Source organism: Salmo salar, chromosome 23, assembly GCF_965601325.2.
Source record: "Salmo salar chromosome 23, fSalSal1, whole genome shotgun sequence".
Taxonomy (NCBI): Eukaryota; Metazoa; Chordata; class Actinopteri; order Salmoniformes; family Salmonidae; genus Salmo; species Salmo salar.
In genome coordinates this window covers 4,894,933-4,917,762 of record NC_138313.1, presented here as the reverse complement: position 1 = coordinate 4,917,762, position 22,830 = coordinate 4,894,933, and the positions used below count along the sequence as shown (strand labels likewise).

At 43.0% G+C, this 22,830-nt stretch overlaps 1 protein-coding gene across 1 annotated transcript in view; it reads left to right on the top strand.

The window, feature by feature from the left end:
* Window positions 1–1,010: 1,010 nt before the first annotated feature.
* Window positions 1,011–22,830, top strand: part of LOC106583961 (discs large homolog 1-like protein) — a 231,982-nt gene continuing 210,162 nt past the window's right edge. The window contains exons 1-2 of the mRNA XM_014168679.3: window positions 1,011–1,166; window positions 17,156–17,446. Coding sequence (XP_014024154.3) covers window positions 1,065–1,166; window positions 17,156–17,446 — 393 coding nt within the window. The 5' untranslated portion in view covers window positions 1,011–1,064. The remainder of the gene's footprint in view (window positions 1,167–17,155; window positions 17,447–22,830) is intronic.

Here is a 22,830-nt window from a genome sequence, read left to right as displayed (position 1 = left end):
GCAGCGGGTTGTAGAGTGGATAGGTTTCTCTTGACTGCTGAGATCACATCTCAATTTCCTGGGTGAATTTCTCCTCTCCTCTGTTGTTCAGTTTGTTTGTTTCGTCAGTCCTGTCCACTGGTCTGTGTAATGAGCCCCTTCCCCTCATCTACCCTCTCTCCTCTCCTCTCTGTTCCTCTCCTCTGTTGTTCAGTGTGTTTGTTTGGTCAGTCCTGTCCACTGGGCTGTGTAATAAGCCCCTCCCCCTCGTATACAGTCTCTCTCTCTCTGCTTGCTGCCCATGTTTGTGTGTGTGTGTGTGTGTGTGTGTGTGTGTGTGTGTGTGTGTGTGTGTGTGTGTGTGTGTGTGTGTGTGTGTGTGTGTGTGTGTGTGTGTGTGTGTGTGTGTGTGTGTGTGTGTGTGTGTGTGTGTGTGTGAGTGCACAAGTCATGACAGAGCCTCCACTGCAGCAGGTGGAGAGGTAGTAATGGAATGAGTGGAAATGCAGGATGAGCGAGAACACACATGCCCCCCCACATCCTTCCACATCCATCCCCCCGGCCCAGGGCTCTCTTTCTCTCTCCCTCCGCCACCATGGTTTTTCCCTCTCTCTCTCTGAGCTCATTGATCTGACTGCCTCAACGCAAAGCGCGAGTCAGCCGAGCAGAGAGCGAGGGAACAAGAGAGAAGTAGAGTGAGAGGCACAAACACAGACTTTGATAGCTGAGCTGTGAGCTGGGCTCACAGAGAGAGAACTGGGACTGCTGTGCTGTGTACTAAGTAAGGAGAGAGACGGGAGAGACGGAAGGACAGAGACTGACGGTGGGAGGGAGAGAACGAGAGACTGCCTATACCTTTGACTGCCTACAAGGATTATGAGGATGGTGGTTGTGATGAAGAAGAGACTGGGGGAGCAGGCTGGAGGCAGAAAGAGCCAGGACTGACAGCCCGAAAGAGTGACAGACTGACAGTTGTACAGAGGGTTCCTGGCTCGGGGGTTGGGGAGGGCGGGGGTGGGGGGTGGGGGTGTGCAGAGAGAAAGAGAGAGAAACCATGATGGAGGTGCCCAGGCACTGACAACACTATGACACCCAGCATCAAGCACTCGGATTGTTTTACACCAATGTTGTGCCACTGTAAAGTAGCATGCACCAACAGCACCATCTCGCTTATGTTTGGATGCAAGGTAGGAGACAAGCACACACACACACACACACACACACACACACACACACAGACACACACACACACACACACACACACACACACACACACACACACACACACACACACACACACACACACACACACACACACACACACACACACACACACACACACACACACACACACACACACACACACACACAGTCTGGCCATGTGACTGAATACTCAGTAATGTAGGGAAGCATGGATGAATGGTGGTCAGTATTTGTTTACGTGTGTGTGAGTAAGAGGGAGTCTCTGTGTAATGTACTGTAATAGTCAGCCACATGGGGTCTGTGTGTAATATTTGCCATGTGTGTAGAAGAGAAGAGAGAAAGAGATAAAAGGAGCGAGAGAAAGAGGGAGAGAGAGAGAGATGGAGAAAAAGCTGGAGAGTGTGAGAGGTAGAAAGAGAAATGGAGGAAGAGTTGATCCAAACAGAGCTGTGTTAACCCAAACAGAGCTGACACACTGCTCCTACAGCGCTCGTTAGGCTACTCAGTCTATGAACAGAAGGAATCACCGTGTGTGTGTCTGTGTGTGCATGTATGTGTGTGTGTGTTAAGACCCTCATAGCTACCTCTTAAGATCGCGTCAAGCATAAATAATGTTTGTATTTCCTCTCTGTGCCTTCACACACACACACACACACACACACACACAAACACGCACACACTAGTGATGTGCTCATTTTAAGAAGCTCAAATTGTTAATCTGGTTGGAGTTTAGTCATGTTTTTCTGGCTACGCTAGACTGAAGCTGAATCCTGACACACTGACATATGACAGCCTCTGTGTGTGTGTGTGTGTGTGGTGTGTGTGTGTGTGTGTGTGTGTGTGTGTGTGTGTGTGTGTGTGTGTGTGTGTGTGTGTGTGTGTGTGTGTGTGTGTGTGTGTGTGTGTGTGTGTGTGTGTGTGTGTGTGTGTGTGTGTGTGTGTGAATATATGTGTGCGTGGGATTAGCTGTTTTTGAGTGTGCTGCATCAAGTCAAGCAGACACAGAGAATGTATCACTCCCAATGTCCTCGCCAAACCAAGTACGCATGTACTGTAGGGTGCTTGCTGTTCCATAATTAACATGTCATAGTATTGATGCACATAAAGCATGCTACCATGCCCTCAGTAGCGCCTCTTAAAACCATCCAAAACAATTATTCTCCATCTTATCTGTTTTGCTGCCTTCCGATCGGACTATCTATCTCCTATTTCTGTACGTTTGTGCATTTGTGTGTGTGTGTTCTCCCTGTGTTGTCATCCGCTTTCGAAAACTCACACAGTAAACCAAACAGCTACTTCAGCTGATTACGCAACAACCTCTCGCTCTGTTCCTCTCCTCTGGGGGGTTCCCTGCCTCCCTCATCCCTCCTCCTCACCCCTCTCACTGTCTTATGTCATAACACTCCAGCTAAAGCACTCTGGCTAAAGGCATCAACATGGTTCGGCTGGCGCCTAGCCGAAACTTGGCTAGGCGAACCAAACGAGTATGCTCACATACTCCCTTAAAATAACTTTGCTTGAGAAATGAGAAAAAGCAGCAGTTGTACTGTTTGTCCATTTTGAGATGCTGTTGCCAGTATACACTTCCTTAAAATAGTCAGAATGAATTAAAGATAACTCAAGAAATCGGTCATTAATTTTGACTTTTTTGCCAAGGAGATCTTAGTTGCGTAATTTTACGTCTAACTAAGATTGTTGGTGCAGTATTTGTCATTGAAAAAATTTGCATGAAAACGAGTTGTCTCTCGTTGAATGACAACGAAGACTTTATTGACGAATCCCTACTATTGACCAATCACAGATGAAGGGGCGCAGACTTCTGCTACTGACTTCAGCTTGTCTCAAATAAATGTGCCCGAACTACCGAAAAAACCCTTACTGAAGTCCAAACCAAACAAAAACGTCACAATGTAGTCATAATATATGCACAAACTCTTCTGAACTGTTTCGGCTGGGAAGCATGCACACACTCGCCTCGCTCTACACTGGAGAAAATGATCTCTCAGAAGTGTTAGTAGGAAGGCAGGCCAGTACAGTGGACTGGTGGTTTTATTTATGTGAGTCTAACTCTTTGTTTCCCAACTGTTTCAGTGAAGAAAGGACCTCCCATAGCAGAGTGACTACCGGAGCTGTGTGGGTAGGATCAATTTAGTGTTAGTCTTGGTCTCTGAAATCTAACTGGTAGGGTAGAGCTGAGCAAGGCAATGTAGTGCAGACCAGAGTACATGTTCATGTAAAGTTCTGTAAGTAATTGGCTGCTGGGTTGGCGTATGTAAATGGGAAGGCTCAGGCTTGGTTGGTGTATAAGGGAAGGCTCAGGATGGGAGTTTGGCTGTCAGAGGAAACGTCAGCCATGGGAGAGAGAGAGACTGTTAGTGGCTGCAGTTTACCTGAATATGGTATTGCTGAAGACAAGTAACTTAATTAATAGATGAGGCGAGAGACAAAACTCTTCTGTCTGCGTGTCCTCTGTCTGCTGCTTGAGGTTTCTAAATAAATCCAAATTATTCAGTGACTGCAGGTTTACTCTTCCCTCTTCCTCCTCCTCCCATCTCATTGCTGTCATTATGTCGAGAGATTGTGAGGGGAGCTACTGCTCAGAGCGAACAGAGCTGGCAATGAAGAACAGCGCAGAGAGATGAGTTCGATCTATTGACCATTTCTTCCCTTCCATCAACTCCTCCATAGCTCTACAGCAAACAGACTGAGGCCATTCACTGAAACCAACTTACTGAACTGGGGTGTATGCAGAAAAAAGCTGTGTGTGCCTGCGTCGTGCGTACGTGTGTGCGTACACATGTATGTACAGAACGTGCATATGCATGTACAGTTGAACTCAGAAGTTTACATACACCTTAGCCAAATACACTTAAACTCAGTATTTCACAATTCCTGACATTTAATCCTAGTAAAAATTGACTGTCTTAGGCTAGTTGGGATCACCACTTTATTTTAAGAATGTGAAATGTCAGAATAATAGAAGAGAGAATTATTTATTTCAGCTTTTATTTCATCACATTAGCAGTGGGTCAGAAGTTTACATACACTCAATTAGTATTTGGTAGCATTGACTTTAAATTGTTTAACTTGGGTCAAACGTTTCGGGTAGCCTTCCACAAGCTTCCCACAATAAGTTGGGTGAATTTTGGCCCATTCCTCCTGATAGAGCTGGTGTAACTGAGTCAGGTTTGTAGGCCTCCTTGCTCGCACACGCTTTTCAGTTCTACCCACACATTTTCTATAGGATTGAGTTCAGGGCTTTGTTATGGCCACTCCAATACCTTGACTTTGTTGTCCTTAAGCCATTTTGCCACAACTTTGGAAGTATGCTTAGGGTCATTGTCCATTTGGAAGACCCATTTCCACCAAGCTTTAACTTCCTGACTGATGTCTTGAGATGTTGCTTCAATATATCCACATAATTTTCTTCCCTCATGATGCCATCTATTTTGTGAAGTGCACCAGTCCCTCCTGCAGCAAAGAACCCCCACAACATGATGCTTCCACCCCCGTGCTTCACGGTTGGGATGGTGTTCTTCGGCTTGCAAGCCTCCCCCTTTTTCCTCCAAACATAATGATGGTCATTAAGGCCAAACAGTTCTATTTTTGTTTCATCAGACCAGAGGGCATTTCTCCAATACCATTTGAAAGGAAACACTTTGAAGTTTGTGGAAATGTAAAATTAATGTAGGAAAACATAACACATTAGATCTGGTAAAGGATAATACAAAGAAAAAAACAACCATGTTTTTTTTGTTCCATCATCTCTGAAATGCAAGAGAAAGGCCATTATCTGATTTAGGACTAGCCACAATTTAGATTTTGGCCACTAGATGGCAGCAGTGTATGTGCAAAGTTTTAGACTGATCCAATGAACCATTGCATTTCTGTTCAAAATGTTGTATCAACTCTGCCCAAATATGCCTAATTGGTCATTAGATACATGTTCAAGTACATAACTGTGCACTCTCCTCAAACAATAGCATGGCACTGTAATAGCTACTGTAAATTGGACAGTGCAGTTAGATTAACAAGAATTTAAAACCTCTTACATCTAGACGTTCCGCTAGCGGAACACCTGCTCCAATATCCAATGATGGGCGTGGCGCGAAATACAAACTCCTCTAAAATCCGAAAACTTCAATTTTTCAAACATATGACTATTTTACAGCATTTTAAAGACAAGACTCTCGTTAATCTAACCACACTGTCCGATTTCAAAAAGGCTTTACAGCGAAAGCAAAACATTAGATTATGTCAGCAGAGTACCCAGCCAGAAATAATCAGACACCCATTTTTCAAGCTAGCATATAATGTCACAAAAAACAAAACCACAGCTAAATGCAGCACTAACCTTTGATGATCTTCATCAGATGACAACCCTAGGACATTATGTTATACAATGCATGCATGTTTTGTTCAATCAAGTTCATATTTATATCAAAAAACAGCTTTTTTACATTAGCATGTGACGTTCAGAACTAGCATACCCCCGCAAACATCCGGTGAATTTACTAAATTACTCACGATAAACGTTCACAAAAAACATAACAATTATTTTAAGAATTATAGATACAGAACTCCTCTATGCACTCGATATGTCCGATTTTAAAATAGCTTTTCGGTGAAAGCACATTTTGCAATATTCTCAGTAGATAGCCCAGCCATCACAGGGCTAGCCATTTAGACACCGACCAAGTTTAGCCCTGACCAAACTCCGATTTACTATTACAAAAGTTAGATTACCTTTGGTGTTCTTCGTCAGAATGCACTCCCAGGACTTCTACTTCAATAACAAATGTTGGTTTGGTTCAAAATAATCCATCGTTATATCCAAATAGCGACGTTTTGTTCGTGCGTTCAAGACACTATCCGAAGTGTAAATAAGGGTCACGAGCATGGCGCAATTCGTGACAAAAGATTTCTAAATATTCCATTACCGTACTTCGAAGCATGTCAACCTCTTTTTAAAATAAATTTTTATGCAATTTTTCTCATAAAAAAGCGATAATATTCCGACCGGGAATCTGCGTTTAGGTAAACAGACGAAAGAAAACAAAGCATGGGGTCGACGCGGGCACGAGCCTGAGTCTCACAGTACTGTAACCAGCCACTACCCAAACGCGCTACTTTTTTTCAGCCAGAGCCTGCAAAGCCACGATTCAGCTTTTTGCCGCCTTCTGAGAGCCCATGGGAGCCGTAGGAAGTGTCACGTAACAGCAGAGATCCTCTGTAATGGATAGAGATAATCAAGAAGGGCAAGAAATTGTCAGACAGGGCACTTCCTGCATGGAATCTTCTCAGGTTTTGGCCTGCCAAATGAGTTCTGTTATACTCACAGACACCATTCAAACAGTTTTAGAAGCTTTGGAGTGTTTTCTATACAAAGCTAATAATTATATGCATATTCTAGTTTCTGGGCAGGAGTAATAATCAGATTAAATCGGGTACGTTTTTTTATCTGGCTGTGAAAATACTGCCCCCTAGCCATAACAGGTTAAGCTTTCTGCCCATATAAGATATGTCTATGTCCTAGGAAATGTTCTTGTTACTTACAACGTCATGCTAATCACATTAGCGCACATTAGCTCAACCGTCCCGAAGGTGGGACACCGATCTGTAGAAATCTTTAAGAGCTTGAGGCCATTCTACTGCCAATGTTTGTCTATGAAGATTGCATGGCTGTATGCTCGATTTTATACACCTGTCAGCAACGGGTGTGGCTGAAATAGCCGAATTTGAAGGGGTGTCCACATACTATAGTGTAGCTGCCATCTGATGGGCCTACCTACCATACTGTACAGATCCCCCAGCATGAGTGTGCAATGGCAGAGTGGTACAACCTGCCATATGGAATCCTGTCAAACAGCTACCCACTCAGATGCTCTCAGGTTGTAGCTATAGCAAACCATGATACAAACTGAGGAGGCTACAAACAGACATACCATTTCTATTCTGTCCTTTGTGAGTCTAGCTGGGCTTGCTATGCTGTGACCCGCTTATGCCAGGCTATGTGACTGTGTGTGAGAGGCGGGGGCAGAAATTAGGCAGGGTTTGCATGTGTGTGTGTATGTATGTAAGCGAGAGAGAGAGAGAGAAAGCTGAGGGGGGCGTCCCATAGCCAGAAGGGTACTGAAGGCCTCTCTCTCCTCTTCCTCAATCTCCAGTCACGCAGCCCAAACCATCCCTGCCCAGCGTTGGCACAATGACTCAAAACCTCACACATCATGTCTGCTCCAGTCCTTACACTCTACTGCATGACACTAATTTACATAAGAGCCTGAGCCTCCCACTCAGACATAGGTGTATTTATGGCTTGTGCACGACCACGGGCAGTATTTAACTCCAGTCCTCGAGGTACAGCACGCAATACAAGTGAGTGAGAGAGAAATCCAGAGAGAGGAGTGAGAAGAGGAATGAGGGGAGAGGAGGAAAAGTGAAGATGGATAGAGAAGGAGAAGATGAGAGAATGAGCTGATTAGCAGCATCTGATGTGGGGCTCATTACGGAAGCCAAGAGAGGCCAAAAGAGCAGTGCAGTCAGTCAGTCCCTCCACATGTCACAGATGCTTTGATATATAACGGCTGCGTCGAACCAGAGCTGTTTGATGTGGGTTTTAATGACGAGCTCAGAAACTTTCAACATGGCACCGTCATAGGATGCCACCTTTCCAACAAGTCAGTTTGTCAAATTTCTGCCCTGCTAGAGCTGCCCTGGTCAACTGTAAGTGCTGTTATTGTGAAGTGGAAACATCTAGGATCAACAACGGCTTAGCCGTGAAGTGGTAGACCACACAAGCTCGCAAGAATGGGACTCAAGCCGAGTGCTTGAAGCGCGTAGCAAGTGAAAATTGTCTGTCCTCGGTTGTAACACTCACTACTAAGTTCCAAACTGCCTTTGAAAGCAACGTCAGCACAAGAACTGTTCGTCGGGAGCTTCACGCAATGGGTTTCCATGGCCGAGGAGCCTCACACAAGCCTAAGCTAACCATGAGCAATTCCGAACGTCGACTGGAGTGATGTTAAGCTCGCTGCCATTGGAGCAGTCCGACGGACTAATCTGGGTTTGGCAGATGTCAGATAATGCTACCTGCCCTAATACATAGTGCCAACTGTTTGGTGGAGGAGGAATAATGGTCTGGGGCTGTTTTTCATGGTTCGGGCTAGGCCCCTTAGTTCCAGTGAAGGGGAATCTTAAGGCTACAGTTATTATGTACATAATGTTTCTGCCACCGTGTCTTATGACCGAAAAGAGCAACTAGATATCAGGATAGTGATTACTCACCTCATACTAGAGGAATACTTTTTCTTCAACGAGTCGGACAGGAAGGATTTACTTCAGACGCCTGAGAAGGCCCTCATCCCTGTAATTCGCAGGAGAAAGAGACGGAAGTATCGTGGACGAAGATCCGGGTGCGGGTGCCTTGTTAGGATCTGTCGCCGAGAAGGTAATCTACCTTTACCATCGGTCCTATTAGCCAATGTACAATCAATTGATAAAATAGACAAACTACGAGCACGTATATCCTACCAACGGGACATTAAAAACTGTAATATCTTATGTTTCACAAAGTCGTGGATGAACGACGACATGAATGACATACAACTGGCGGGTTTTAAGCTTTTTCAGCAGGATAGAACAGCGGCCTCTGGTAAGACAAGGGGTTTTGCTCGCCTGAGGTAGAGTATCTCATGATAAGCTGTAGACCACACTATTTACCAAGAGTTTTCATCTGTATTTTTTGTAACTGTCGACATATTACCACAAATGGATGCTGGAACTAAGACCGCACTCAATGAGCTTCATACGGCCATAAGCAAACAGGAAAACGCTCATCCAGAGGCGGCGCTCCTAGTGGTCGGGGACTTTAATGCAGGGAAACTCAAATCTGTTTTACATCATTTCTACCAGCATGTTAAATGTGCAATCAGAGGGAAAAGAAACTCTAGACCACCTTTACTCCACACACAGAGACGCGTACAAAGCTCTCGCTTGCCCTCCATTTGGCAAATCTAACCATACAGTAGTTCTATATTCCTGATTACTGCTTATAAAGAAAAACTAAAGCAGGAAGCACCAGTGACTCTGTCAATAAGAAAGTGGTCAGATGAAGCAGATGCTAAGCTACAGGACTCTTTTGCTAGCAAAGACTGGAATATGTTCTGGGATTCTTCCGATGGCATTGAGGAGTACATCACATCAGTCACTGGCTTCATCAATAAGTGCATTGATGATGTCCTCCCCACAGTGACAGTACGTACCCTAACCAGAAGCCATGGATTACAGGCAACATCTGTACTGAGCTAAAGGGTAGAGATGCCACTTTCAATGAGTGGGACTCTAACTCGGAAGCTTATAAGAAATCCCGCTATGCCCTCTGATGAACCATCAAACAGGCAAAGCATCAATACAGGACTAAGATCGAATCGTACTACACCGGCTCCGACGCTCGTCGGATGTGGCAGGGCTTGCAAACTATTACAGACTACAAAGGGAAGCACAGCCGCAAGCTGCTCAGTGACACGAGCCTACCAGACGAGATAAACTACTTCTATGCTCGCGTCGAGGAATTTACAACTGAAGCATGTATGAGAGCATCAGCAGTTATGGACGACTGTGTGATCACGCTCTCCGTAGACGATGTGAGTAAGAACTTTAAACAGGTCAACATTCACAAGGCCGCAGGGCCAGATGGATTACCAGGATGTGTACTCTGAGCATGCGCTGACCAACTGGCAAGTGTCTTCACTGACATTTTCAAACTGTCCCTAACTGAGTCTGTAATACCAACATGTTTCAAACAGACCACCATAGTCCCTGTTGCCGATGACACAACAGTGGTAGGCCTGATCACCAACAACAATGTGAGAGACTATAGCAGGGGTGGGCATCTCCAGTCCTCGGGGGCCTGATTGGCATCACACTTTTTCTCCATCCACAGCTGATTAATCAAATTGCATTCTAAACTGAAGATAATGATTAGGTGATTATTGGAGTCAGGTGTGTTTTAGCTGGGGCTGGGGTAAAACTGTGACACCAATCAGGCCCCAGAGGACTGGAATTGCCCACCCCTGGCCTATAGGGAGGACGTTAGAGACCTGGCTGGGTGGTGCCAGGACAACAACCTCTCCCTCAACATGATCAAGACAAAGGAAATGATTGTGGACTACAGGAAAAGGAGGACCGAGCACGCCCCCATTCTCATCAACGGGGCAGCAGTGGAGCAGGTTGAGAACTTCAAGTTCCTTGGTGTCCACATCACCAACAAACTATCATGATCCAAACACACTAAGACAGTCGTGAAGAGGGCACAACAAAGCCTATTCCCCCTCAGGAGACTGGAAAGATTTGGCATGGGTCCTCAGATCCTCAAAAGGTTCTACAGCTGCACCATCAAGAGCATCCTGATGGGTTGCGTCACTGCCTGGTATGGCAACTGCTTGGCCTCCAACCGCAAAGCACTACAGAGGGTAGTGCATATGGCCCAGTACATCACTGGGGCCAAGCTTCCCACCATCCAGGACCTCTATTCCAGGCGGTGTCAGAAAAAGGCCCTAAAAATTGTCAAAGACCCCAGCCGCCCTAGTCATAGACTGTTCTCTCTGGTACTGTACGGCAAGCAGTACTGGAGTGCCAAGTCTAGGAACAAAAGGCTTCTTAACAGCTTCTACCCCATACGGCTCCTGAACAGCTAATTAAAAGGCTACCCAGACCACTCTTTTACGCTGTTGCTACCCGCTGTTTATTATCTATGCCTGGTCACTTTAACTCTACCTACATGTACATATTAGCTCAATTACCTCGACTAACTGGTGCCCTCACACACTGACTCTGTACTGGTACCCCTGAATATAGCCTCGCTATTGTTATTTTACTGCTGCTGTTTAATTATTTGTTATTCATATTTCTTTTTAACTTATCAATTTTTTACTTAAGACGTTTTTCTTCTGAACTTCTTAAAGCATTGTTGGTTAAGGGCTTGTAAGTAAGTATTTCACTGTAAGTTGTTGTATTTGGCGCATGTGACAAATAACATTTGATTTGATTTGACAATGACATTCTAGACGATTCTGTGCTTCCAACTTTGTGGCAACAGTTTGGGGAAGGCCCTTTCCTGTTTCAGCATGACAATCACCCAATGCAGAAAGCGAGGTCCATACAGAAATGGTTTGTCGAGATCGGTGACCTCACCCCATCGAACACCTTTGGGATGAATTGGAACGCCTACTGCGAGCCAGGTCTAATAGCCCAACATCAGTGCCCAACCTCACTAATGCTCTTATGGAAGTCCCCGCAGCAGTGTTCCAACATCTAGTGGAAAGTTACAACACCGAACTGCAGTCAGGTCAAGACCCTGGTGAGGACAACGAGCATGCAGATAAACTTCCCTGAGACGGTTTCTGACAGTTTGTGCAAAATGTATATGGTTGTGCAAACCCACAGTTTCATCAGCTGTCCAGGTGGCTGGTCTCAGACAATCCTCCAGGTGAAGAAGCCGGATGTGGAGGTCCTGGGCTGGCGTGGATACAGGTGGTCTGAGGTTGTGAAGCTGAGTGGTCTTCCCTAAATTCTCTAACATGATGTTGGAGGAGACTTACGGTAGAGAAATGAACATTCAATTGTCTGGCAACTGCTCTGGTTGACATTCCTGCAGTCAGCATGCCAATTGCACGCTCCCTCAAAACTTGAGACATCTATGGCATTGTGTTGTGTGACAAAACTGCACAAATTTGAGTGGCCTTTTATTGTCCCCAGCACAAGGTGCACCTGTGTAATGATCATACTGTTTAATCAGCTTCTTGATATGCAACACCTGTCAGGTGGATGGATTATCTTTGCAAAGGATACATGCTCATTTAACAGGGATTCAAGCAAATTTGTGCACAACATTTGAGAGAAATAAGCTTTTGATGCATATGGAAAATTTCTAGGATCTTTTATTTCAGCTCATGAAACATGGGACCAACACTTTACATGTTGCGTTTATATTTTTGTTGTCCGACTAGTGGCTTCAAAGCCTCTCATTGGCCAATACATAGCATCAGCAATCCAGGGTTCGTGTACATCATTGTTTGCAACTCATTAATTAATTAATTAAGTCATGAGAATGCTTGTTTAGGCCTATGCCAGGCAGTGTGATAGCTTAAAAATCAACTCCAGCACCCCTGATGAATAGAAGCGTGAGAACTTCCCATTCCATTCTCTCTCATCTAATCCTTAAGGCATCCGCATGCTTCCCATCTGAAACAGTTTGGAACAGTTTGTGCATATTATGAAGACATTTTGTGATGTTTTTTTTCTCGTTTTGTTCTTCGGCAAAGGGTTTTTTCGGCTGTTCATGAACATTTATTTTTTCTTGAAGCAAGTCAAAGTTCGGTAGCTGGAGTCTATGCCCATTTGTCGGTCAGCTGTAGGAATTCTTCAATTAAGTGTTTATTGTCATTCAACGAGAGATCGTTTTCATGCATATTTGAGTAATACTGATGTAAAATTGCGCAACTAAGATCTCCTCGGCAAAAAAATCTAACATTTATGACGGATTTCTTGAGTTATCTTTGATTAATTTGGACTATTTTGAGGAAGTGTATACTAGCTACGGCGTCTGAAGATGGACAAACAGTATTATTTTGTCTCGTTTTTCAAGTGAAGATATTTTAAGGAAGTATGTGAGCACACTCGTTCAGTTCAGCTAGGTGCCAGCCGAACTGAAGCGTGCGGAAGGCTTTAGTCTGGCTAACACGTAACGCTCAGCTCCTGAGTTCAGTCTGCAATGAGTCGGCACAATGCATCGATAATGAAGGGGGCTGTGCTTTTACTGTTTGGCTCTCCGCTGTCATTCTCACTCAAACACCCACAGCAACACACAGCCCCTGAGCCCCACCCCTTTACATTACAACGGTTGAATTTTCAAATCCAAACATATCCAAAAATTACATTTTTCAGCTAGGTTATGCACACACTCTTTCACACACAGATGTACAGTCTAACACAGTGGTATTTCCACTTTTTCAGCGGGGACACACCACCCCATATCTCTTCCACACCACCATACATTTTTACATCAACAAATAACCTTCAATTAATTACATTTTCATCTCTCTATTCAAAATTAAGAGAACCAATGAATACATTTACTCAATAACATTTACATTTTCTATGTTTTTTTATTATACTTTTTTTATGTGGAGAACCCACTGCAATTGCCAGCAACTCCAACTTTGAAAGCTGCTGCTCTAACAACGGAATGAACATTATCTCTCAAAGCTACAGTATCAGGAGCACCAGTCTGTTTGTGATAATGATAAAGCATAATGTAAACAGCTCAACTGAGCATACACATTCCCATTAGAACATCAAGTAATTTAGCAGTAGTACACATCCCAGACCTAATGGTATGCGTCTTTGTGGGGTGTGTGAATATATCATGGCATATTACTGCTGTTTGGGCCCTCTGCTCTAAACCGGATTAGTACTGTGGGCTCACTGAGTCTTATTTTAGGAGATTGACAGGGCTGGGAGGAGGGGAGAAGAGGAAACTGGAATGGGTTGACCCAGGAAGCGAATACAATACTTCTACTTACTCCCTCTACCATTTGTATACGCTCTGCCTTAATGGCATGCTACATAAGTGTATTTTGAAATGTTTTGGGATGGCCATGTTCCCGTTGCATTTAGAATGTTCTCACAATCAAATGGGAGCCAGCCAAAATGGTTCTGATTGGGTTGTTTCTTTTTAGCTGGCATAGCTAATCTGTATGGTAAAATGTATGTCTGTTGTCCATCTAAGCACAAATGGTGTAGATTTTGTTAGAGTGCCTTCTACTGACCCCTAAGAAGCCAGAGTAGCCTTCTGAGGGGCCAGTTGGTTAAAGGTCAGACAGAGTGGACAAACCGCAGTACGGCTGGAGGAGAGGGATGGGATGACACGTACTTCCTGAGGCTGGCAGCTGAGTTGACACCGCAGCCGTAAACTGACTGCATTAGAGTGTGTTTGTGTATGTTAGGGATGGGCATTTTAAATAATTTCACTATTTTAAATAATTTCCTAAAATGTTTTGGGATATCCGGATAGTTGATAGCGTGTTTTTTTGTAACTTTGTTTAAACTTGGACACTTGTTTAATGCGCAGCCTGCCCAACTCGAGAGAGAGAGAGAGAGAGAGAGAGAGAGAGACGGTGTACGCTCCAGAATGGTGGGGGTTGGGCAGGGGGCAGTGGTGTGTGTGACACGGGAGGCAGAGAGAGAAAAAGTAGCCACTGACTCCCGTTACAAACTTGTAAATGCAACAGGTTATCTACACTACATGACCAAAACTTTGTGTACACCTGCTTATTGAACATCTAATTAAAAAATCATGGGCATTCATTTGGAGTTGGTCCCTCCTTTTTTGCTATAATAGCCTCCACTCTTCTGGGAAGGCTTTCCACTAGATGTTGGAACATTGCTGCGGGGGCTTGCATTCATTCAGCCACCAGAGCACTGGTGAGGTCGGGCACTGATGTTGGGCGATTAGGCCTTGATCGCAGTCGGCATTCCAATTCATCCCAAAGGTGTTCGATGGAGTTGAGGTCAGGGCTCTGTGCAAGCCAGTCAAGTTTTTAAACACTGATCTCGACAAACCATTTCTCTTTGGACCTCACTTTGTGCACACAGGCATTGTCATGCTGAAACAGGAAAGGGCCTTGCCCAAACTGTTACTACAAGTTGGAAGGAGAGAATCATCTAGAATGTCATTGTATGTTGTAGCATTAAGATTTCCCTTCACTGGAACTAAGAGGGTTAGCACGAACCATGAAAAACAGCCCGAGACCATTATTCCTCCTCCACCAAACTTTACAGTTGGCACTATTAACGTCCGGCAAACCCATATTAGTCTGTCGGTCTGCCAGATGTGGAAGCGTGATTCATCACTCCAGAGAACGCATTTCCACTGCTCCAGAGTCCAATGGCGGTGAGCTTTACACCTCTCCAGCCGACGCTTGGCATTGTGCATGGTGATTTTAGGCTTGTATGCGGCTGCTCGGCCATGGAAACCTATTTCATGAAGCTCCCGACGAAAAGCTATTGTGCTGACGTTGCTTCCAGAGTCAGTTTGGAACTCGGTAGTGAGTATTGCAACTGAAGAAAATACAATGTTGACGCACTACGCACTTCAGTACTCAGCAGTCCCGTTCTATGTGACGAACTGACTTGTTGGATTCTACTTGTTGCCATTCTATGACGGTGCCACGTTGAAAGTCACTGAGCTCTTCAGTAAGGCCATTCTACTGACGATGTTTGTCTATAGAGATTGCATGGCTTTAGACTCAATTTTATACACCTCTCAGCAACGGGTGTGGCTCAAATAGCCAAATCCACTAATTTGAAGGGGTGTTAACATACAATACTTTTGTGTATATATAGTATATCATCCCATCTGACAGTGCCCATCTTTACTGCATCAAATCTATTTAAATATGCTAGTTAAGATAGCCAGCTACCAAGGCTAGCTGAGGGTATTTTGCTGCGCTCCCCATCCTTGTCTACAACAACTCCATTCAGATTAAACAACAGCCTACCTGTCGGTTGCTCGTTGTAGCCTACTCCTTTTCATTTAGCTAACTTAATTCCGTAATTGTAGTCCATCTTGCCATGCCAAGAGTGAGCAAAGGGTGGCTACGTTGAAGAACATCAAATATATTTTGATTTATTTAACACTTTTTCGGTTACTACATGTTTCCATGTGTGTTATTTCATAGTTTTAATGTCTTCACTATTTTTCTGCAATGTAGAAAATAGTCAAAATAAAGAAAAACCCTTGAATTAATGAGTAGGTGTGTCCAAACTGTTGACTGTTACTGTTGATAATTGTATTTAATTGAGACAAAGCCTTTTCATTGTTAAAAAAAAACATTTCTCAAATGAATACTATCTCAAGTATTCGTATACTAACGTTCGTTCAGATATTCAAATAACCGTGCCCGTCCCTAGCGTGTGCGTGTGGCTGTGTGTCATGAATTGCTGATTGTGTTATTGGTCCTGGAATGTGCTTGCTAAAAACAAGCACCTAATAGTTGAAAGTTCTTTTCTTGAGTCCTAAAAGTGCATTGAAATGATTTAGTAACTGTGCATACTTTGGAGAGATGTGTGGCCACCTGGTGACACCAGTTAGACCCCTTATTGACAAATGCTGCGAAAAGAATGTTTGGATTCAGGTGAACTGTTTTGTTCTGATCATTTCCCCATAATCTCCAAAGTGCTCCCTTTCAATTGCCACCATGGTTATGCATATGCTTCTCATATTTCTTCTGTTTGAAGCATATCAATTTGGCCCTGTTCACATATGCCAATTCTCAAGAGTGTAAAGGGTTAAAGAAATCGCAATCCTGCTGATTTCCATTTCTCCCTGGTAGTTAATTCATTGGCCAAATCACTGGTCACTGATTGCCCAGAGAGTCCCAATAACTGGTATTTTTTCCATGGTCTGAATAAGTCCCACTACCTGTCTGGTAGCGGCCCAGATTGACAAAGCCCTGTAGCGGTGCTGTGTTGGTTGATTGGGTGGGTATGTGGTGGGTTTTAGATGTGATCATGCTGTGTATTTTCTCAGCAACATTATTTTATTATTATTTATTATGGCTATATCATCATGGAACAATGGGAAACACTCCTAAAGCTATTAGCTTCACACTGGTCCTACACCTGGGCTGCCCTACAGATAAATAAATACACACACAAACGCACACACAGCGCGTATGCTCAGCGTGATGGAACAAAGTCTGTTTGATCTTCATACAGTTCCAGCTGAGTGACATTAAGCCCATTTAGAAGTGCTTAGTCCTCTTCCACTGTGACCTGAAAACTAACAGAAACCTATCCCTCTCCCCTCTTTTATCTTTGCCTCTCACTCTCTTTTCCTCCCACTATCCCATCTCTTGCCCTCTTCTCTCTGCCACCCCCCCCCCCTCCCCCCACCCCCATCTACCCTCTACAGAAGTACAGGATTCAGGATGAAGATGGTTCAACCCCCCAGCAGGACCAAGGTCAGTCCCAGGCCTGTCCTCAGCACCCCTACCCTGGCTTGGAGGGCAGAGAAAGGGAGCTGCCGGGTAGCCACCACGGGACCCTCCGCAGCCACCATGGAACCCTAGACAGGCACCACCACAACAGGGGAGAGAGGGAGTGCAGGGAGGGCAGGGGAGAGGGACGGCTAGAGCTGGTCCAGGTAGCAGAGAAGAAACTGTCCCGAATAGAGAACGTCCATGCACATATCTCCCCTACGAAGGTAGGACACAGCTATGTACTGTACATGTGTGCAATGCCAACACAGAGAAACATACAATACATTCTTGCATGCACATGAAAGTGAAACGTAGCCTTTGTTGATGTACTGTATGACACTGCTCCCCCTCCGTCCTCTTCTTCTTTCTCTTTATCTGGTCTCCACTTTCCTATTTACACACACTGTACCTTATCCCACACTCTTAGCACACACTCATGCCCAATATCATAATGGAATCCCCCTGCAGTGCTTGCATCAACACAGAAAGCATAAGAGGAATGCAAAATTCTTCCATGACTGTTTAAACACATCTCAATGTTTGCATAGACTCCAGCCAGCAAACCAGGAACATTCCCAGAACATTAGCTAAGATTGTAGTTAAGGTTTTATCAAATAATATTTTTGACAACAATATATTTTTTTATGTTTTAAATGAAATATCCTCGATAACAACCACCACAGAATATTCTAAAAAAGTTCATTAGGTTTACAGGTAATGTAATAGCACAATGTACCAGTAATGTTTTCCCAGCAAACCAAAATTGGTTCTGTGAAAGTTCCCACATTTTCTCATATCACAAAAACTGTCCAGTTGTGCTGATGATTATACAATGTTTGTATAAAACATTCGCGTGATGTTTCAAGAACGTTCCCAGACACCTTTTGCCTGTTCTGTAACAGTTCCCAGAATGTTTCATTAGGTTGTGGGAACAGTCTGGTGTGAACATTGTGGGGACATCACAAAAGATATGTCACCGAAACACCAAATACTGTCCAGTTGTGCGGATGATTATACAATGTTTATTTTAGGGTGCTAAAAACATTCACCTGATGTTTCAACAACATTCCCAGAACACTTTTTGTCTGTTCTTTAAAGGTTCCCAAAATGTTTAATTAGGTTGAGGGAACAGTCTGGTGGGAACATTGTGTGGACATTGCAAAAGATGTGTTCCCAAAACACAAAAACTGTCCAGTTGTGCTGACATTCAGATAATGTCATTTTGTGTTGCAAGAATGTTGACAGAACAGCCTTTCAGAGTTCATTAAAGGTTCCCAGAACATGAATTAGGTTGTGGGAATAGTATGAGAGATTGGTTCCCAAAACACAAAATATGATCAGTTACATTCATACAATGTTTAGGTTAGCTTGCACAGGACATTCCCTTAATGTTGCAATAATATTATTGTGATATTGAGAAAGGTTGCACAGAACATTCCCACAATGTTGCATAATGTTCCACAATTTCCTAATAAGTATGTTTTTATGACGTTCATATCATTTTTGTTTTAGGTTTAACATAATATTCCATTGATGTTCACGCTATATACATTTTACTTGTCGTGGAGGTCCTCCAAACATTTCTAGAACATTTAGAAAATGTTTTACCTAATATTACCACAACATTGTCAGCATGCAAATTTGTAACTCCTTAAAGCAGATTGGAATACATCTCCATTATGCTCTCTCCAGATTGAATAGCAATTCACATTTGAGGACTGTATTGTAGTCCCACTACAACGTGTGAAAGATACGCATGGCATTTTAATTTCATTCATATGATACTGAAAAGCATTTAAATCATACAAACACAACCATATGTTTTACCATTCATTTCTTGACAAACTGCACATTATTTCATTCATAGAACATATAAACACCATTTAATCATACAAACACAACCATATTGTTTAACACTTTATATGTTGACAATATGCACATCTTGGGTTTGAACCTGCACTGTTTGGTTCCCAAGACAGGTCTTTTGTCCTTTGCACCACCTGGGAAGCTGTTATATTTACCTTTTTCGGAATATAGCCATAGCAGTATGGACAATCAGGAACTCCATTCTTCTGTTTTAGTCTTCTTAGACATAACTAACCCAGGGACATACTGGTAACTGGGTTATTCGTCATCGCTTCACCCATCCTCTCTATACAGTATTCTACATATTTCTGGGCCCATATTTCCAAGGTATCCAAGACTGAGTGTTGATCTAGGATAATTTTTGCTTTTCAGATCATGAAAAATAAAAAGATCTGGTTTAGGAACCAAACATTGCAGGCTCAAACCCACATGTGCAGATTATCAAAATATGAAGGGTAAAAAATATGGTTGTGTCTGTATGATTAAATGCTGTTCAAATGTCCTATGAATCAGTGACGTGTGGTGAGATCTGAGGTCAGGCGTGATGCCGTGAAAAAATTGGTGCAACCAAATCATGGTCTGGTGCCAAAAACTGAAAAACGTCGTGCCACCAGGGGGAAATGTTAGTCTGGAGCTCTGCTACAAGGGGAATGTTTTAATATTGTAGAGGACAAAGATGAGACGAATGTTTGTGCAGCCAAATGCAGGCTACTGTGCATTTCGCTATTCAGGTAGGATGCAATTTGGGAACATTAATTTATGTTTTTGTTTTCATAATTTGTTTAACTTCTCTAGGGCCAGTGGGACGATTTCGTCCCACCTACGTAACAGCCAGTGGAATCCCGTGGCGCGTTATTCAAATACCTTAGAAATGCTATTACTTCAATTTCTCAAACATATGACTATTTTACACCATTTTAAAGACAAGACTCTCGTTAATCTAACCACACTGTCCGATTTCAAAAAGGCTTTACAACGAAAGCAAAACATTAGATTATGTCAGCAGAGTACCCAGCCAGAAATAATCAGACACCCATTTTTCAAGCTAGCATATAATGTCACATAAACCCAAACCACAGCTAAATGCAGCACTAACCTTTGATGATCTTCATCAGATGACAATCTTAGGACATTATGTTAAACAATACATGCACGTTTTGTTCAATCCAGTTCATATTTATATCAAAAACCAGCTTTTTACATTAGCATGTGACGTTCAGAACTAGCATACCCCCCCGCAAACTTCCGGTGAATTTACTAAATTACTCACGATAAACGTTCACAAAAAACATAACAATTATTTTAAGAATTATAGATACAGAACTCCTCTATGCACTCGATATGTCCAATTTTAAAATAGCTTTTCGGTGAAAGCACATTTTGCAACATTCTAAGTAGATAGCCCGGCATCACAGGGCTAGCTATTTAGACACCCACCAAGTTTAGCCCTCACCAAAGTCAGATATACTATAAGAAAAATGTTATTACCTTTGCTGTTCTTCGTCAGAATGCACTCCCAGGACTTCTACTTCAATAATAAATGTTGGTTTGGTTGAAAATAATCCATAGTTATGTTCAAATATCCTCTGTTTCTTCGTGCGTTCAAGAAACTATCCGAAGTGTGAAGAAGGGTGACGCGCACGACGCGTTTTGTGACAAAAAATGTCTAAATATTCCATTACCGTACTTCGAAGCATGTCAACCGCTGTTTAAAATCCATTTTTATGCAATTTTTCTCGTAAAAAAGCGATAATATTCCGACCGGGAAAGCGTGTTTACGTTCAAAGAGAGAGAAAATAAAAACATGGGGTCGCCTCGTGCATGCGCCTCAGTCAGATTGTCCTCTGATAGACCACTTACCAAAGGCGCTAATGTTTTTCAGCCAGGGGCTGGAATTACATCATTCAGCTTTTTCCCGGGTTCTGAGAGCCTATGGGAGCCGTAGGAAGTGTCACGTTACAGCAAAGATCCTCAGTTTTCAATAAAGAGAGTCAAGAAGAACAAGAACTTGTCAGACAGGCCACTTCCTGTAAGGAATCTTCTCAGGTTTTTGCCTGCCATATGAGTTCTGTTATACTCACAGACACCATTCAAACAGTTTTAGAAACTTTAGGGTGTTTTCTATCCAAAGCCAAAAATTATATGCATATTCTAGTTTCTGGGCAGTAGTAATAACCAGATTACATCGGGTACGTTTTTTATCCGGCCGTGTAAATACTGCCCCCTAGCCCTAACAGGTTAATCATTATTATTGTACTGTATATCGTTATTATTATAGGCAAATTTATTAAAACGTAACTACCACAAGGCGACAAATTACGTGTGATGTCCATAGGCAGGAGTGAGCTCTGCCTATCTGATTACTTTTTTCACGCCAATACACATGCACATTTGTTATTTGAGTGCAAGGCCAGCATCCCAGAGTCACCTCTTCGTTGAGACTGGTGTTTTGCGGGTACTATTTAATGAAGCTGCCAGTTGAGGACTTGTGAGGAATCTGTTTCTCAAACTTGACACTCTGATGCACTTGTCCTCTTGCTCAGTTGTGCACCAGGGCCTCCCACTCTTTCTATTCTGGTTAGTTTGAGCTGTTATGTCAAGGGAGTAGTACACAGCTTTGTACGAGATCTTCAGTTTCTTGGCAATTTCTCGCACGGAATAGCCTTTATTTCTCAGAACAAGAATAGACTGTCGAGTTTCAGAAGAAAGGTCTTAGTTTCTGGAGATTTTGAGCCTATAATCGAACCCACAAATGCTGATGCTCCAGATACTAGTCTAAACAAGGCCAGTTTATTGTTTCTTTAATCAGCACAACAGTTTTCAGCTGTGCTAACATAATTTAAAAGGGTTTTCTAATGATCAATTGGCCTTTTAAAATGATAAACTTGGATTAGCTAACACAAAGTGCCATTGGAACACAGGAGTGATGGTTGCTGATAATGGGCCTCTGTACGCCTATATAGATATTCCAGAAAATAATCTGCCATTTCCAGGTACAATAGTCATTTACAACATTAACAATGTCTACACTGTATCTCTGATCAATTTGCTGTTATTTTAATGGGAAAAGAAATTGCTTTTCTTTCAAAAACAAGGACATTTCTAAGTGACCCCAAACTTTTGAACGGTAGTGTACACGGCAAGGCTGCCTTTCCCCTGGCCTCTTTGCAAATTTTTACCAGATCACCCAAAAATTGGGGAGTAGTAGTTCAGAAATCGATTTTATCATGCAGAAAAAACATGACGACAACATTTGTCACGTTCGCTGTCTTCAAACTCCCTATCGTAAATAAGCCAAGGCGCAGCGTGCATGGAATTTCACATCCTTTAATGAAGTGAAACCAAAAAACAATACAGAAGGAAATGAAACATGACATTCTGGGCTGCTCACTGGCAGCTACACAAAAACAAGATCCCACAATCACAGGTGGAAAAGGGCTGCCTAAGTATGATCCCCAATCAGAGACAATGATAGACAGCTGCCTCTGATTGGAGACCATACCCGGCCAAACAAAGGAATAACAAAACTAGATTGCCCACCCAAATCACACCCTGACCTGACCAAATACAGAAATAGAAAGGCTCTCTATGGTCAGGGCGTGACAACATTAATATTGATAAAATTAATATTCTTTTTTTTTCACATCACTGCTATGAATGAAATAATGTGCAGATTGTCAACATATGTGTAAAAAAATATGGTTGTCCTTGTATGATTATGAATGCGAATTGACATTAAATC